Below are 18,725 nucleotides of genomic sequence, written 5' to 3' on the forward strand. Positions count from 1 at the left end.
CTATGAATTGACAGTTCCTATCTTTGGCCCATTTTCTCCTGGAGTGCACACTTTCTTCTCACTAATTTATCTCACTGATTTATACTAATCCTTTGTCAATGATATGTAGCCAAGTGTCTCCTCCTAGTCCGTGGCTTGTTTTTTCACTTTTGGCATCATTTTGCTCATAACATCATATGGTGCACAAGGTTCTGTTTTTTAAATAATAGTTTTATTGAAATATAATTAACAAATCATTAAATTTGTCCTTTCCAAGCGTACAATTAAGTGGTTTTTATTGTATTCACATAGTGCAACAATCACCACAACTTTAGAACACTTTCATCACCCCAAAAACAAACTCCAACCCTAGCCCTGGCAAACTCCTAGTCTACTTTGTGTCTCTATAGATTTATCTATCCTGGACATTTCATGTTAGTGGAAACATACAATACGAAGTCTTTTATATCTGGCTTTTTACACAACACGCAATGTTTCTTTCATCCATCTTGTAACATGTATCAGTACTTCATTCCTTTTTATTGCCAAATAATATTCCATGGTAAGCTTATACTGTATTTTATCTGTTCATCAATTTATGGACATTTGAAAAAAAAAAAAAAAATTTATGGACATTTGGATTGTTTCCACTTTTTGACTATTAGGAATAATGCTATCAACATTCATGTAGAAGTTTTTGTGTGTAGGTATGTTTCATTTCTCCAGGGAGTAGAAATACTCAATCATACGGTAGCTTTAGGTTTAGCATTTTAGAAACTGTTTTCCAAAGTGCTATATCATTATATGATCCCACTAGCAATGTATAAGGGTTCCAATTTCTCCACATCCCCACCAACACTTGTTAATGACTTTTTATCTTAACTATCCCAGTGGGTATGATGTGGTATCTCACTCACTGGGGTTTTGATTTGCATTTCCCTAATTGACTAATGACGCAGAGCATCTTTTCGTGGGCTTATTAGCCATCTGTGTATCTTCTTTGGAGAAATGTCTATTCAAATCCTTTGCTTGCAAATTGGATTGTCCTTTTTGTTGAGTTGTAAGAGTGCTTTATGTATTCTAGATAACAAGTCACTTATCTCCTATATGATTTTCAAGTATTTTCTCCCATACTGTAGATTATCTTTTCATTCTCTTGATGGTATCCTTGAAATACAAAAGTACAGAAAATTACAAAAGTTCATTGTGACCTACTCCAATTGTTTTTAGTTGCTTATAGTTTTAGAGTCATATCTAAAAAGCCACTATCCAATCAAAATTCAAAGATTTATACTTACATATTTTTCTAAAACTCTGACAGTTGTTAACTCTTACATTTAGGTCTTTGGTCCATTTTGAGTTAATTCCTTGTATATGATATGAGGTAGAGATACAAATCAGGTCTTTTGCATGTGGATATCCAGTTATTCCCATACTATTTGTTGAAAAGGTCATTCTTTACCCCCTTAAATTGTCTTGGCACTCACACTCTTGTAGAAAAATTAACTAACCATAAATGTAAGGTTTTATTTCTGGACTCTCAATTACATTCCATTGACCTATATGTTTATCTTTATGGCAGTACCACACTATCTTGATTACCACAGTTTTATAGTGAATTCTGAAATCAGGAAGGGTGAGTCCTCCAACTTATTTCCTCTCTTTAAAGATTGTGTCTGTTCAGGATCTCTTGCATTTCCATATAAATTTTAGGATCACTTTGTCAATGTCTCCAAAAAAGTCACCTGGGATTTTGATAAGGGTTGCACTGAATTTAGAGTATTTCTATTTTAACAATATTAAGTCTTTTTCTTTTATTATTAAGCTCTATGTCCAAAATGGGGCTTGAACTCATGACCCCAAGATCAAGAGTCCCATGCTCTACCGACTGGGCCAGCCAGGCACCTGAATATTAAGTCTTTCAATTCCTGAATGTTGGCTGTCTTTGCATTTACTTAGATCCTCTTTAATTTCTTTCAAAATGTTTTGTAGGTTCCAGTATGCAAGACTTGTACTATTTGTTAATTTTTTTCCTAAACATTTTATTCTTTTTGATGCTATAGTGTGCAAAAGTTTTAAACAATCAAATTTATCAACCTTTATAATTTGTCATTCTATACTTTAAGGTCATAAATATTTTTTCCTCTATGCTAGAGTTTTGTATTTCTTTTTAATTTCACATTTGAGGGCAGCCCCGGTGGCGCAGCGGTTTAGCGCGGCCTGCAGCCCAGGGTGTGTCCCATGTCAGGCTCTCTGCATGGTGCCTGCTTCTCTCTCTGTGTCTCTGCCTCTCTCTCTACGCCTGTGTCTCTGCCTCTCTCTCTGCGCCTGTGTCTCTGCCTCTCTCTCTCTCTCTGTCTCCATGAATAAATAAAGTCTTTAAAAAAAAATTCACATTTGAATATCTAACAACCTGGAATTGATTTTTGCAGATTGGTGTGTTTGGTTTTTCTTTTTAAGATTTTATTATTTGACAGCGAGAGAGCACAAGCAGGGTGAGCAGCAGATGGAGAGGAAGAAGCAGACTCCTCACTGACCAGGGAGCCCAATGCAGGGCTCGATCCCAGGACCTTGGGATCATGACCTAAGCCAAAGGCAGCCGCTTAACAGACTGAGCCACCCAGGTGCCCCAAGGTTTTTTGCTTTTTCTTCTTTTTCCACATAGAAAGCCACCTGTCTCAGCACTAGTCTATTCCCCACTGATACGAAATGCCAACACCACTATCTATCAAACTCCATATTCTTAGTGTGCTCTTTCTAGATTTTCTACTCCATCGAAATCATACTGTCAATATTACTATAGCGTTATGCTAAGTCTTATTATCTAGTATCTATTATTAATTAGGTAGAGGATTCCTTCTACCTAATTTCCCCTCAAAACTGCCTTGGCGCTTCCTGATCCTTTGCTTTTTCACATGAATTTTAGAATCAATTTGTCAGGCAAAAAAAGAATGAGAAAGAGAGAGACAGAAGAAAAAACATTTAGAAGGTAGGATTGTGCACTGGAACTGCTCTGACTTAAAGATCAATTTGAGGAAAGTGACTTGTGCCACACTTACCAATGCATTTTGGGAAACTGAGATGACTGTTACATTATATTTTGGGATAGTGGTTTAATTCATTTAAAGATGAGGTTTGGATCACTTAAATTGTGGTCAATTGCACTTTAGAAATCAGAAATCTTTAAACAATATCTCTAAAACTTCCTTTAAATTCATTTTAAGGGCAGCCCTGGTGGTGCAGCGGTTTAGCGCCGCCTGCAGCCTGGGGTGTGATCCTGGAGACCCGGGATCGAGTCCCACGTCGGGCTCCCTGCATGGAGCCTGCTTCTCCCTCTGCCTGTGTCTCTGCCTCTCTCTCTCTCTGTCTCCGTCTCTCTGATGAATAAATAAATAAAATCTTTAAAAAAAAAATTCATTTTAAAATGATATTCTGATCAGAATCCTGTATATATACACACACATACATCTTTTGAGTCACAATCTCATTTCTAGTAATTTACCCTTATGAAAAAAATCAAAGGTGTGAGATGTATACTCATATATTGAAAATAGTGGGGAAAGTCTACACATTATGCACAGGGATTGGTTAAATAAATTATACTATATATTCACATTATGGAATTTATGTACCCCTTAAAAGAATGATATTTGTCTTACTGACTGGTGATGGAATATATTAATGATGTTAAGCAAAAAAACAGACAATATCAAGCAATTTTTTTGCAATATTTTAATGTAAAATTGTATCCCCATCTATTACACACATATATACACATATATTTATATATATTTGTGTGTGTGTGTATTTGGTAGACTATACATCAAAATGTTACAGTGGTTATCTCTGGGTTGTGGAATTTCAGGAGATATTTTCTTTATACTTTAATGTATTGGTTTAGTATTTTGCATGTATAGTGTTTTTACATCTCCAGTATTTTCAGATAAAACTGCATGTAAAGTATGTTGGCTTTACAAGAGAAACACTACAAGGGCGCCTGGGTGGTTCAATCAGTTAAACATCTGACTTCAGCTCAGGTCATGATCTCAGGGTCCTGGGATCAAATCCGGCAGGCACCCCACTTGGTGGGTAATGTGCTTGATTCTCTCCCTCTACCTCTCCCCTAATTTGTACTCTCTCTCTCAAATACATAAAATATTTTTTTAAAGGGAGAAACACTATGTCCTTTTTAAATTTTATTGAAAAATCTGCAGATGTTCAAGAAATACTTGTTAAAACTGAAAACATGTAAAACTTTCCAGATATGTAAACTCTAATGTGGAGTATAATAGAGATACTATTCTCCTTAAGGACAAACTCTCTCCACTGAAATTCTAAATCCCCATGAGAGGGTTGCTGGGTTCACTATAGCATTGGTGCCTACACCTGTGTCAGTCAGCCAGGTTCCAGGAATAGAGTCCTACTGCACAGATGTAACACCAGAAGCCTACCCACCCCATGTATCAGAGATTATCCACAGAGAAGGGAAATTGATGCAGACCAGGTTGCTTCTCAGTTGGTGTCCACTACAGAAAGAAGCAGTGTGGAGGGCATGGTGTTGCAGGCCCAGAACATGTCAGAGGTGGAAGAGAGCACAGATAAAGGAGAAGCATGTGTGGCAGAGCTGCTCTCATACTCAGATCTCCTGACTATTACATCTGTCTGTTATGCCATGATGCTTATCTGGAGATCGGGAAGTGCTGCAGAGGAGATGTGGGTGGCAAGGGAGAACGGTAACTCCGGGGCAGAACCTTACTGCCTGAGTGCACGGGAGGCCACTGAACTGAAAATGTGCCAGTGCATATATGCTTGGGCATCTCCAGTTTTGAGTTTTCAATTAGGAAAATAGTAATTAGGAATATGTTTGCTTTACAACTAGCTTTGGAAGCACTTTTCAGTCCATCCCATATGAGATGCTTATTGACCAAACTGGAGAATTTATCCTGATTGCAAAAAAAAAGGGGGGAAGACTCCCTATTTTTCAAAAGTTGCCTGTGGGAACAAAGAGGACACTTCTGGAAATAATATGTTCAGAGTGTGGCATGACTTGTGGCATATTTATTATTTTTTTTTAAAGATTTTTATTTATGTATTCATTCATGAGAGACAGAGAGAGAGGCAGAGACATAGGCAGAGGGAGAAGCAGGCTCCCTGAAGGACTGCTCAATCCCAGGACCCCGGGATCATGCCCTGGGTTGAAGGCAGATGCTCAACCACTGAGTCACCCAGGAGTCCTGGGCATATTTAAATTCCTCAAATGTTACCAGTGATTTCTGAACTGCCAAATCCAGTGGCTTAATAGAGTAAGATAAACCAGGCTCTGCCAACTAACTAACTGGGATGGTTATTTAAATGGTCTGGGATTCAGTCTTATTTATAACATGGCGATAATATTTGCCTCACAAGGCCCTTGTGAAGATCAAATAGGTGAAGAAGCTGGGTGAGGTGCTGGTCACAGTAAAGGGTATCAACTATAATTACATATTTGGTTTCCCACCACCAATATGTTGCTTACCCCTCCTAACAGAAATAGTCTCCCTTCCTTTTCTTGAGCTTTCTCATACCACTTCCTAACACTTCTATTCTGTCACAATCAACCTTCCTCAGCATTGTGTAGGTCTTCCAGTAACATTATGATTTCCTAATATTACATCCTCCGTGCCTCTTCTCCCTTAATGCCATTTTCTATCTACTTCACCAACTTGCATGGCTCCAACTATCACCCATCCATTCCTTCAGCTAAGATTTCCGGAGTTCCTGTTACATACTAGGTAACGCAAATATAGTAGTCCCCGCCTCCCCACCCACATTTTCAGTTACCCACAATCTGAAAGCAGATGATCCTCCTTCTGACATATCATCAGAAGCTCAAAAGTAGGCTTAATGCTATGTCAAAATGCCTACAATATTCCCTCACTTCATCTCGTCATGTAGCCACATTATCATCTCACATTATCACACGAAGTACAGTACGATAAGGTATTTTGAGAGACTGCATTCAAAAGATTTTCATTATAATTTTCTATCTTATTATTAATTATTGTTGTTACTCTTTCTGTGCCTAGTTTATAAATTAACCTTTATCATGGGTATATATGTACAGGAAAGCCATCACATTTGAGGTTAGTACTTTATCTACACAATAATTTCCAAACGTTTCCAGATAACAAAAATTGTTGAATATTCTCCCCAACCTCAATATCTGTTATTTGGAGTAAGGCTGACTCATACCCAAGTCTCAGTACAACTGCATATTTCATACTCTTAGAAATTATCAGAAAGCAGCAGACTGGTAAAACAGACCACATTAAAAAATTAACCTCCAAAAAAAAAAAAATTTAACCTCCAACAACGGGGATTATCCCAACCCTTTAGGGTCCTGTAGTACACATGTATTATTTCTATAATCAGAAGCAAAAAATTTTAAAACAAATGGAAAAATAGCAACCTTAACCTTTAAAATGGGTCTTGAAAGTAGCCTTAAAGACAATAAAAGTTAAAATAGATATTCTGAGACTAAATATGTGAAGAGCAAGGACTTACTTGCTTAATCAGTCACAAACTACAAATTATATTATGGAAGCCTTCTTAGAAGCTATGCAGAAGGCAACTGACTTTTGAGACCACAAACCATGTATTTAATCAAGTAAGGCACACCCACTCAGAATGCAAACAGTCTCTACCCATCCCTCTCAATTGCCTATTCTGCCAATAAACACTACTTCTTTCTTTCAAAAATTGAATCTAATTGAATCTCAACCAATTAACTATCTTGCCCAGAGCACTACGACGTTTCTAGAGCACCTAGGCCAACCCTAAAAAGTGGGTAAGTGTGCTTTCCCTGAATATCCAAGTTTTAAAATACTATCTTAAGAACACAGAGGTTTATATATTAAATATTGGTCTTGTTTCCCAAAAAATTTTTATTAAAAAGAATTCCTGAGTACCTCAAATGACTCTGGAATCTTTCAGATCCAGCCAATAAGATCTGTTTTTCTTGAAACAAAAAGCATTCAAAACAAAAATCTAGTCCCACAGCTGTAGTAACAACATTATTTTTGCAAAGCATTGAAATCTTCAGATGTCTCATCAGGCCTGCAAAACCTGAACAGGTAATCCAGGCCATTCTAGATACTCCTCCCAGTCTTGTCTCATAACTAACTTCTTTTCAGTTACTGTTTCCTTTAAGTGGAAACAAAAGCTATTTAGTAGATCCCTTCATTAGTTACTCATTTGCCTTCTTAGAAGTAGCAGGACCAGCTCTTTGTTCCTTCTACTTCGCCTTAAAGAACAGGACTTGTGCCCCAAGTCTTCCTTAAACTCTTATTCTGGCAGCTAAAAGGCTATCATCATCCTAATATCTCATTAAAACTCCTTCTAAAGGGAGGAAAGTGAAGCTCAAAACGGTCTCAAAGGCAATCTCTTTCCTTCAATACTTGTTAACTAATTAATGAAGATAAAATGCATGTCTAAATCTCAAAGGTTCTATAAATGGAAGATTTAAAGAGTGCTGTGATCAAGTTACTCTAAAAGTAAAAACAAACAGTATTATATTTCTAGTGCAACCAAAATATGGCATTTATTTAATCAAACGTTAAACCCACAGTAAAAAACTCTTGTAATTAAAATCATTGACTGCTGCAACATGAGGCTGAAAAAATTTCCTGCAAATCCTCTAGGTCTTTAAAAATAGGATAGAATCATCTATCAAGATTAGTTTTAATAAAGTCCTACAAAGAGATAAAGGGACTGAATTACATAAACCTCTAAAGGTTTCTTCCAGCTCTAATTCTGCCAAAGTTTCCAATTCTAACTCTTTCAAAGTTTCCCTAGTGCTAACTGCCACCCTTTACTTCCAATAAAGGCTGACCCTCCTCTCCTGTGAATGACAAGAAGAGGAAAAAGTACTGTTTTATTGCTCCTCTTCCCTGTGAAAACTCTATATCTGCTGTCATCATTAAAAACCAGTAATGTCTGGGGCGCCTGGGGGGCTCAGGTAACAAAACAAACCTCAAACACCAACCAAAAAACCTCAAAAGCAACAAAAAAAACTCCAGTAATGTCTACATATAGCTGCCATAAAGAACAAAACCCAAGTCTTGTGATGTTTCTCCTATGCTCTCTCAGAGCTACCACACTCAGCACTTCTGACACCTGATTGGGGGGGGGGGGGGGGGAGGGCAGTTTCCACTCCACCAAGCACTTCTGTGACACCAGCTGGTGTCAATTTAACTCAGTTCTGACACTCCCTACCTGGAGATAGTGTCAGATCCCTGAGGTGACGCGCTTGGTCCCTCAAGACTGCTCCCCGCTTCCCCCACCCCCCCACCCCAGATGCCTGTTCCAAGTCCAGGTTGTCTCGTGCTTCTAACCCATAAGCTATAAATCAGGTTCAAAAAAAAAAAAAAAAAAAATCAGATTCCCACCACTTCCTCCTCTGGTTGATAATTTGCAGGAATGGCTCACAGGACTCAGGACAACTGTTTATTTACTGTTACCTAGTTTACTATAAAAAGATATGATAAAGGATACAAATGAAAGATGGAAGAGATGCATAGGGGGCAAGTTGTGTGGGAAGGGGCATGATACTTTCCTAGCATCTCCACATGTTCAGCAACCCAGAAGCTCTCTGAACCTGGTACTTCAGGGATTTTTACAGAGGCTTCACCAAGTCAGCATGAGCAATCATTAACTTCATTTCCACCCCTCTCTGGAGAATGATGGGTGTGGGGCTGACAATTCCAAGCTTCTAATCATGGCTTGGTCTTTCTGGTGAGCAGCCCCCCTCCAGATCATCCAGTGTCACCTCATTAGAACAAAAAACTCTGCTATCACTGGGGAAATTCCAAGGGATTTAGGAACCCGGTGTCAGGAATAAGGGTCAAAGACTAAATATTAGAACAAATTATGCTCCTACTATTCCTATCACTTAGGAAATTACACAGATTTCAGGCGCTCTGTGCCAGGAACTGGAAGCAGAAACATATATGCATTTTTCCCCCTATTATCTCACAGCTACTATGCAAAAAAAAAAAAAAAAAAAAGCAAAAAACAAAATAGAAAATAACAAGTGTTGGTGGGGATGTGGGGCCTCTGGAAGCCTTGTGCACTGTTGATGGGAATGTAAAACGGTTTAGCTGCTGTGGAAAACAAGATGGCATTTCCTCAAAAAATGTAAAATAGAATTATCATATGATCCAGCAATTCCACTTCTGGGTATATATCCAAGAAAACTGAAAACACGTCTTGAGGAGATTATCTGTACACCCATGCTCGCAGCAGCATTACCTAAACCCTGAAAGCAATCCAACTGTCCACTGACAAATAGCTAAGCAAAATGTGGTATGTACATACAATGGAATATTATTCAGCCTTAAAAAGGAAGGAAATTCTGATACACACTGATACATGGATGAATCATGAGGACATTTATGCTACATGAAATAAGCCAGACACAAAAAGAAAAATACTGTATGATTCCATTTATAGGAGGTACTTAGAGGGATCCCTGGGTGGCGCAGCGGGTTAGCGCCTGCCTTTGGCCCAGGGCGCGATCCTGGAGACCCGGGATCGAATCCCACATCGGGCTCTCGGTGCATGGAGCCTGCTTCTCCCTCTGCCTGTGTCTCTGCCCCCCCCCCCTCTCTCTCTGTGACTATCATAAATAAATAAATAAAAAAAAAAAAAAAAAAAAAAAAGGAGGTACTTAGAGCAGTCAAATTCATAAAGAAAGTAGAATGGTGATTGCCAAGCACTGGGAGGAGAGAATGGGGAGTTAGTGTTTAATGGGTACAGAGTTTTTTAGTTTTACAAGATGAAAAAAGTTATGGCAGTGGATGGTGGTGATGGTTCCACAACATGATGAATGTATTTATTTATTTTTTTTTTAAAGATTTTATTTATTTATTCATGAGAATACACAGAGAGGAGAGAGAGAAGCAGAGACACAGGCAGAGGGAGAAGCAGGCTCCATGCAGGGAGCCCGATGTGGGACTCGATCCCGGGTCTCCAGGATCACACCCTGGGCTGCAGGCAGCGCTAAACCGCTGAGCCACGGGGGCTGCCCGATGAATGTATTTAATGTCACTGAATTGCACACTTACAAATGGTTAAGATACTAAATTTTACATTACATGTATTTTATCACAGTAAGAAAAAAGTAGAGGATAAACGAGAAAATAAAAACAAACAGCAACGTTTAATTGTTTTATATGCCCTTTCTACTACAGGATCTATGTACTCAAACTCTGACCAAAATCCAACAAAGGGAAAGCATATACATTCATTCCTTCAAACACAGAAACTCTTGAGAGTGTAAAGGAATCCCAGAAATTTCTAACTTCTCTCCTGTTCATTCAAAGACAAGAATGCTGGGATACGTAAGGAAATGAATGTGTATCTCGGGTTTAAAAACTCTGAATTTATACTTTCATAATTAAAAGATGACACACACTTGCACACTTAACATCTTACATGTATTTTTATGGCATAATTGGCAACATTTCCCCCAGAAAGTGGGGGAAAATAAATAGGGGGTTGGTGCACTAACATACCACTTTAATTAAAATAAAAACAACTTATATTATTTTAAAGATATTCTTGTTCTCATGAAGTTACCAAAAACCTCTCCTTTGCTTAAGGAAAAAAAAAAAAAAACCCTAATAGACAATATTCCTCATATTCATGTACAAAGCTATATCCCTAAAGTCTTTGATTTAAAAAGACTAGTGACAAAGAGTTTTCTTTCAGGTGTTTCCACTAAACCAGTCTTCCAGATGCCACCATAGTGTCTTGAGTGGAATTTTTCACTAAAATACACTAGAAAAAGTCAGCCAGAAGTTAGAGTCATACAGATTTTAAATTTCACTTTAGCAACCTGATATGTCTTCATCTTATTAACAGTCCGCAATCTCTGAAGAAATATCATGTCTACAAATGCTAGATTGTTAGAGATTATGGGAGGAATTCACTATTAAATCAGACTATAACTCCTACGTTAAGTGAAAAGCACACCAAAACACAAAACACCTCTGAAGTGTGAGCACCTTTCTCTTGACTTCCTTTTCCCTCTTAAAAATCATAATCCACTCATTCATCTGCAACGTATTTTCTGACTCCCACCTGCTAAGTTTCCCTGTTACATTCTCTACCACAGCAATTTTTGTTGCTAAAAAAAAAAAAAGCCTTACACGGTCAATAATGAGGGTGTTCTTATCACTTCCTCCCTCACTCAATTATTCCTTTAAAAATGAAAATAGGGATGCCTGGGTGGCTCAGTGGTTGAGCATCTGCCTTTGGCTCAGGGCGTGATCCCAGGGTCTTGGGACTGAGTCCCACGTCGGGCTTCATGCATGGAGCCTGCTTCTCCCTCTGCCTATGTCTCCGCCTCTCTCTCTGTGTCTTTCATGAATAAATGAATAAAATCTTTTTTTAAAAAATGAAAATAAATCTTTGGAATCTGTGCATTACAGTGCTTCCAACTTCAGGGGGAGGTCAAGTCTCTTTTATGTGTTTTCCCTCCAACTCTCACAGTCTTACTATGTCAACATGACCTGGAGGAGTTCTTTATTTTCTGTTCCACACCAAACAGTAACAGGCCCATCTATCCCATCTACTTGACTGGGGGGGGTGGGGGGAGGCTGCTAGATATTTACATTAAAGCCAATTTAAATCACAATAGTCACACTACTGCTCTTGGGAAAAGAGGACTTTGGGGCAAGAAAATGTTTGCCTTAATATCTAAATGGGGGCAGCCCAGATGCCGCCTTCAGCCCAGGGCATGATCCTAGAGACCCGGGATCAAGTCCCACGTCGGGCTCCCTGCATGGAGCCTGCTTCTCCCTCTGCCTGTGTCTCTATCTCTCTATCTCTCATGAATAGATAAATTAAAAAATTTTGAAAAATATATCTAAATGGGATTTATAAGTATTAAAGTCAACTGAAATCTCACAACACTCTTCCATCAACACTGATTGTTTTTTTTTTTTAAGCGGCTCATTTTTAAAAGACGCATTTCAGGAGAATCTGTCAATCCAGAGAATTGGAAGGCTGTTACTGATTACAGTCTTCAATTCAAAACTCCCCCCCCCCAAAAAAAAATTTTTTTTTCTTTCCCCCCCGAACTCTGGACTTGGCTGCTGATTCAGGCTTGGTTCACCGGAATGGAGACTCATCACAAGCCCCCACCCGGGGTCAGCAAGCCGCTGGTGTGACGGCACTCCTGCCCACGGGGACCGCGGGGACCGCGGGGACCACCGACCCCGACCTAGAGCCCGGGGCCGAGGAAGCGCGTAAGGCTCGAGAGGCACCGGCCGGGGGCGGGGGGGGGTCATGCCCGATCTGTGGTCCCACGCCTCACTTGCAGGAGGGCTGGGCATCCTGGAGAAGGAGCCTGGCACCACCTCCTAACTTTCTCTGCCTCCTGGTTTTCCGCGGAGAGTCTCAGGGCTCTGCAAGGAAGCCAGCCCCTCGAGGACGCGAGGAGGGAGCCTCGAGACGAAGAACCAAGCCCCCCAGGGGGCCCTCCCGGGGCCCGCGGGGTCAGCCCGTACCTCTGGCCAGCGCAGGAGCAGCAAGGCACTGGGGCTCGGAGCAGAGGAAAGTGGGGAGACCGCAGGCGCGGAGACACGCGGGAGCCCCTCCGCCGCCCTCGAGCCCTCGCTCGGGCCAGGCCCGGTCCGCGCCAGGACGCCGCCGCCCGCACACCTGAGCCCGCCCCCGCGACCTCGCCCGGCCGGGCCGCCCCCCGCGGCTCCGCACGGGCGCGGCTCGCGGGGCCCCGGCCCCCACCTCCGGCTCAGCCCGGCCGCCCGCTCCCACCATACCTGGCCGGCGGCGGCGGCGGCGGCGGCGGCGGCGCTGCTCCTCACATACCCGTTCCGCACCTCCCCGTTCGCCACACAGCCGTTCGCCCGCAGCGGGCGACGGCAGCAGCAGCCTCCGGGCCCCGGCCGCATCGTCCCGGCAGCACCAGGCGCGAGGCAGGCTCTGTAGGCGGCGGCCCAGGCGGCGGCGGCCCCAGCCCCGCTCCGCACCCCACCCACCTCCCCGAAACCGGAAATGGCTGCACGCCGCCGCCAATTACCCGCCCGGCCGTCACGGGGGGCGGGGCCGGGCCCGCGGAGGGGCGGGGCCGGGCAGGACTGCTGGCCAATCTGCGGGAGGAGGGGGCGGTCCCGTGCTGCTGTCTGGCCAATCACGGGCGGCGGCAAGGCGGCTCGCCGGTGTCGAGGAGGGGGCGGGGCTGGCGGCTTCTCGGTCCACGCAGAGGAGGCGGGGCCCAGGGAGCACTGGGCCAATTAGACTGGAGGAGAGGAACGGGGCTGAGCCCGAGCGTCCAGAGCGGGTCCCGGGCTCTCCCGGGCTCTCCCGGACAGGTGGCGCCCTCTCTGCCCTTGCCCCCGGGGAAGTTCTGGGGTATGAATCCCCAGCGGAGACAAAGCTCCTTTATTTAATTAGCTAATTCCTCTGTGGGTGTCTGTAGAATAGCATTTTTAGCATTCTCTCACTGTTCTTCAGCAAGCACCTTACAGCAACACATTTCTTAGTAAGTCGGAAGTCTCTTTGCCCTTCACATCTGCCCCTAATCGGGGTTTTCTGTACGACTTCCTTTAAAGAGTACTTCCGTAAGAGTCAGGAAACCTGAATATTTAGCTGCTTTTGGAGCCAAAGTCTTTTTTTTTTTTTTCTTCTTTAAGATTTTATTTATTTATTCATGAGAAACACACAGAGAGAGGGAGGGACATAGGCAGAGGGAGAAGCAGGCTCCATGCAGGGAGCCTGATGCAGGACTCGACCCCAGGACCCCAGGGTCACGACCTGAGCCAAAGGCAGATAGATGCTCAACCACTGAGCCACCCAGGTGCCCATAAATTCTTTAAAATAGAATTAACACTTCCTGTTTCACAGGCTCATTGCAAGAAATATGTTAATAAAACATTGTGCACCTGTCATACTGCCTGGGCCATTGTAGGAGCATAATAAATATCATTTTTGCACCCCTTGAGTTCTCTCTTCCCACAGGGGTTAGTAAGGAAGTGGATCTACATCATAACAAGAGACTTTTCGGTTACCCATAAAGAATTTGGTGTCATAGTAAAGAATATTGACTCTGGAAGTGGTCTGGGTTTGAATCCTGACTGTGTGACTTACTAGCTGCATGACTGCTATGTATTTTCATCTGTCCAGTGGAAGTAATAATAGTTGTCCTGAGGATTTCAGTTAATACATGTAGTATGTTTTGTATAAGACCTTGACATTAGTAAAAAAAATTATTAAGTGTTGGTTATTTTTTAATTAATTAATTTATTTATTTAGGGGGAGCAGAGAAGGGGTAGAGAGAATCCTCGAGCTGACTCCCTGCTGAGTCCCAACGTGGGGCTCAATCTCAGGCCCTTGAGATCATGACCCGAGCCTAAATCAAAAGTCAGATGCTTAAGAGTGAGCCACCCAGGCACCTCAAGTGTTGGTTATTTTTTAATTGCTGAATAGGCCTATGAGAGCCCCTGCATTCTTCCCCCTACCCCATCTTTAGCAAAGAGATTGACAAGCTATCAGTTTTGCATGGCTTAGGAGCTAAACAATTTAACAGCAAGTGGACAGAGCAGATGTCTTTTTTGAATCAACAAACACTATGATTCCCAAAGAGCAGAACATGGTTTGGATAGAAGTATGAGGCTAAAAGAAAAACATGTGGCTTACATCTCATGGAGCTTATATTCTAGTGAGAGAAAAGATGCACATGTATAATGCAAACAGCAATAAAAGACCTACAGGAGGCTGAAGTTCTGATGAGGAAGGCTGGACCACAGTGACAAATCTAGACTTTCCATGTAGAAAGTCTTCAGGGCAGGAATCTGATTGGAAGCAGGGCTAAGGGATTTAATTGAAGGTTAGACAGTAAGTCAAATGAATTTGGAAAAGACCTGGGAAGAAGATGTAAGATGAGCTTAATATTGAAGGATGAGTAGTATTTGGAGAACTGGGAATGAGAAGTAAGGGGAGGGTATTCCCAGAAGACAGAACCTTCAGAAGCTCAGGTGCAGAGTCTAGAACGAGCAAGGCCTTAAACTAGAGCCTAAGAGTGAGGACCGCGGCTAGATTAGAGGAATCCTGTTAGCCAGTCCCTCTCTCCAGAGGGTAGAACACAGGTCCTTGTCTTGTTCTGCCACTTACTCACCATGTGTGGTCTTGAATGAATCATGCAAACATCAGCCTTGGTTTCCTCACCCATCTTACAAAATTAATACCTGTACTACTGACCTTGCAGGGCTTTTGTGAGCGTCAATGATATAACACACAAAGGATCTGATAACCTAGCACACCATTGCTAAATCAAAAAGTGATGCCATGGAAGGCGGCAGGTAACACCCCAGGCTCCATGCAAACAGGAAAACAACTCCTTCCTGATGTGCAAGCCACCTCATCACCATTTTACAGAGTTCACATGCAAAGTTTTGGGCTAGGCACTGGGGTTACAAGTCTTCCTTCAAGATTGCTCAAACCACTTCAACTGTCAAACTTTTCTTGAACTCCAACCTCCTCACAAAATTAGTCTCTTTCTACACTGTGAACTTTATACACACCTGTGTAAGTAATCATGCGTCACATTACTTTGGGATTCTTTTTTTTTTTTGAGAGGGAGATTATACAGTGGTTCAAAGCAAGAGCTCCATGGTCATACAGACCTGGAGACCCAGCACCAGCCCTGAAAAGTCTTGTGACTTTGGCAAAGCTGCTTGACTACCCTGTGACTCAGTTCCTTCATCTGTAAAATGAAACACACTTCATAGAGTTGTTGTGAATTAAAAAAAAAAGGGGGGGGGGGGAAGGCATTTAGTACCAGGACCCATCACGTAATAGTCAGTAAGTGCTGGCAATCATCTGCTGAGTAAATAAATTATTTGTTAAATGAATGAATGAATGAATGAATGAATACATTTATACCCTCAACTAAACAGAAAGCAAGCTCCTTGAGGTCAGGGCATTGTATAATTCACCTTTGGGTTCCCAGCACCTAGCACAATGCCTGGCACATAATAAATGCTCAATAAGTGTCTGATAAATAATACATGGACAAATGAATTAAAAGCTGGCCTTGCCTCCAAGGAGCCTCCTATATCATGGCAACTGCGTTGAGAGTCTTGTGATTGCAGCTAATGTAGGTCAATATCAGAAAACCTCATCAAGAAAGGTAGAATTATTGGAACTATCCTCAAGATAAGGAAGTATGGGGACTCAAAATCCCAACCTCAGCAACAGAAAATTATAGGCCTTTATCCTAGCATGAACCCACTTGGGGGTTGAGGCTTAGCTCTCAGCCACCTACCACTTTCACATTCCCTAGGTCAAATTTATAAATCCCTAGGAAAGAGAGATCTGATTGGCCCAGCTTATGGTGAGATGTCTGATGCTCGACCAATCCATGATGGCCAAAGCACAAGGTCAAGCTGCTGAAGTTAAGAAATCAGTTACATAAAAGAGAGGACAACCCTATCATTGTCTGGTACTGAGAGATAGAACCTGGGAATGAAAGGAACAAATAACAATCACTTGAAAAAAGTGTTGATGGAGGAGGCTTCCAATTTTTTTTTTTAAGATTTTATTTATTTATTCATCAGGGACACAGAGAAAGAGGCAGAGACATAGGCAAAGGGGGGAGAACCAGGCTTCGTGCAGGAAGCCTGATGTGGAACTCGATCCTGGGACTCCGGGATCATGCCCTGAGTGAAAGGCAGATGCTCAACCACTGAGCCACCCAGGTGTCCCGGAAGAGGCTTCTAGTAGAGCATTTTCATTTTATTAATTTTTTTAAAAAGTAAGCTCTATGCCAACATGAGGCTTGACCTCACGACCCTGAGATCAAGAGTCACCGGCTTTACCGATTGAGCCAGACAGGTGCCCACAGTATAGCATTTTTAAACATTTTATTTATTTATTTATTTATTTATTTATTTATTTATTTATTTATTTATGAAAAAGAGAGAGAGCATAAGCTGGTGGAGGGGAGGGAAGGGGCAGAGGGAGAGGGAGCAGCAGACTCCCTGATGAGCAGGGAGCCCCATGTGGGGCTCCATCCCAGGACCCCTGAGATTATCACCTGAGCTGAAGGCAGACACTCAACCATCTGAGCTGGGCAGGCACCCCCAGTATCGCGTTTTTAAAGGGCCATGCAAGACTGCTGCCTAGGAAGAGAAACAAAGTGAGAGAAGGCAGGCTATTTAGTGGCGGGAGCAGGGAGCCTACACTGTCAGAGGTCTTGGATGCACACATGCGGGTTAATACTGGCTGACTTACACAGGACAGGATCCATTGGAAGGTTATTAGCAGCTCAGTGACATAGAAGGCTGGAGGACCAGGATTTGAAAAAGTCAGGAGGAAGGGGATCTCGGAGGGCTGCGCAGTGAGGCCCTCAGAAGGGCTTGTGGCAGGAACTGTTTGGTAAGTGTACCACCACCAAAATAAACAACCTCCAGCCACTTTTATTGTCTTGGATCACTTGCCCAAGAGTCAAAGTCCCTGGAGAGAGCACCTGACTGGCTGAGTTTAGGACACACGGGTCCATACAGGGAGGGGCTGAAGGGGGCAAACAGGATGTGGTCCCTCCCACTCACGGTGGGAGTCGCTTACCAAAATTCACTCTCCCAAAAAAAGGACACGGCACATCCCGGGTGGCTCAGCCCAGGGTGTGGCCCTGGAGACCCCAGATCGAGTCCCATGTTGGGCTCCCTGCATGGAGCCTGCTTCTCCCTTTGCCTGTGTCTCTGCCTCTCTCTCTCTGTCTCTCATGAATAAGTAAATAAAATCTTAAAAAAAAAAAAAAAAAGGAAGCAAAATGAAGAGAGGTAATTTCCCAAAAGGAGATTGGGGACCTCATAGAAAAAGGGAGTGTGGGGATCCCTGGGTGGCACAGCGGTTTAGCGCCTGCCTTGGGCCCAGGGCGCGATCCTGGAGGCCAGGGATCGAATCCCACGTCGGGCTCCCGGTGCATGGAGCCTGCTTTTCCCTCTGCCTGTGTCTCTGCCTCTCTCTCTCTCTGTGTGTGTGACTATCATAAATAAAAATTTAAAAAAAAGAAAAGAAAAGAAAAAGGGAGTGTACACCAGGCAGGCAGAAATGATGAATACCACTTAAGACTGCAGAAGAATCATAAGGGAGAAAGGGCCCTTGAGAGATACTCTGCTTCAGTACAAAACTGGGGCTGGACAACTCAGAGCTATACTGATCCTGACCCTGAGATCGTCACTTAGTCTTCCCAAACTTCTCATGTTCATTCATTTTTGTATTCGACCAGTTGTTCGACAAATACTTTTTTCTGGACATCATATTATTATGTCAGGTACTACAAGTGCAATGATAGGGGTACAGGGCTGGCTCAGTTGGTAGAACATGTGACTCTTGATCTTAGGTTGTGAGTTCAAGCCCCATGTTGGGGATAGAGTTTACTCAAAAATAAATAAATAAAATAATAATAATAATAATAATAATAATAATACAATGAAGTCAGTAGCCATGAATTTTGGGCCCAAGAGCTTCCTGCTGTAGCCTGGGAAAGGGCACTTTCCCGCTGGATCACTTTGGCGAACATAAAAGCTTTAAAGAGAAATTCTTTTTTTTTTTTTTTTTTTAATTTATTTATTTATGATAGTCACACAGAGAGAGAAAGAGGCAGAGACACAGGCAGAGGGAGAAGCAGGCTCCATGCACCGGGAGCCCAATGTGGGATTCAATCCCGGGTCTCCAGGATC

At 42.5% G+C, this 18,725-nt stretch overlaps 1 protein-coding gene across 3 annotated transcripts in view; it reads right to left on the minus strand.

The window, feature by feature from the left end:
• The window catches only part of SPTLC2 (serine palmitoyltransferase long chain base subunit 2), a 109,423-nt gene extending 96,394 nt beyond the window's left edge, over positions 1-13,029 (minus strand). For 2 of the 3 annotated variants that reach the window (XM_025442492.3, XM_025442489.3), the window contains exon 1: positions 12,804-13,023. In XM_025442492.3, the coding sequence (XP_025298277.1) occupies positions 12,804-12,935 (132 nt within the window). In that variant the 5' untranslated portion in view covers positions 12,936-13,023. Of the gene's footprint in view, positions 1-12,803 lie in introns of all 3 variants that reach the window. The other variant, XM_049113359.1, reaches the window with a different exon arrangement.
• Between the last annotated feature and the right edge of the window lie 5,696 nt (positions 13,030-18,725).

Source organism: Canis lupus, chromosome 8 (genome assembly GCF_003254725.2).
Source record: "Canis lupus dingo isolate Sandy chromosome 8, ASM325472v2, whole genome shotgun sequence".
NCBI lineage: Eukaryota > Metazoa > Chordata > Mammalia > Carnivora > Canidae > Canis > Canis lupus.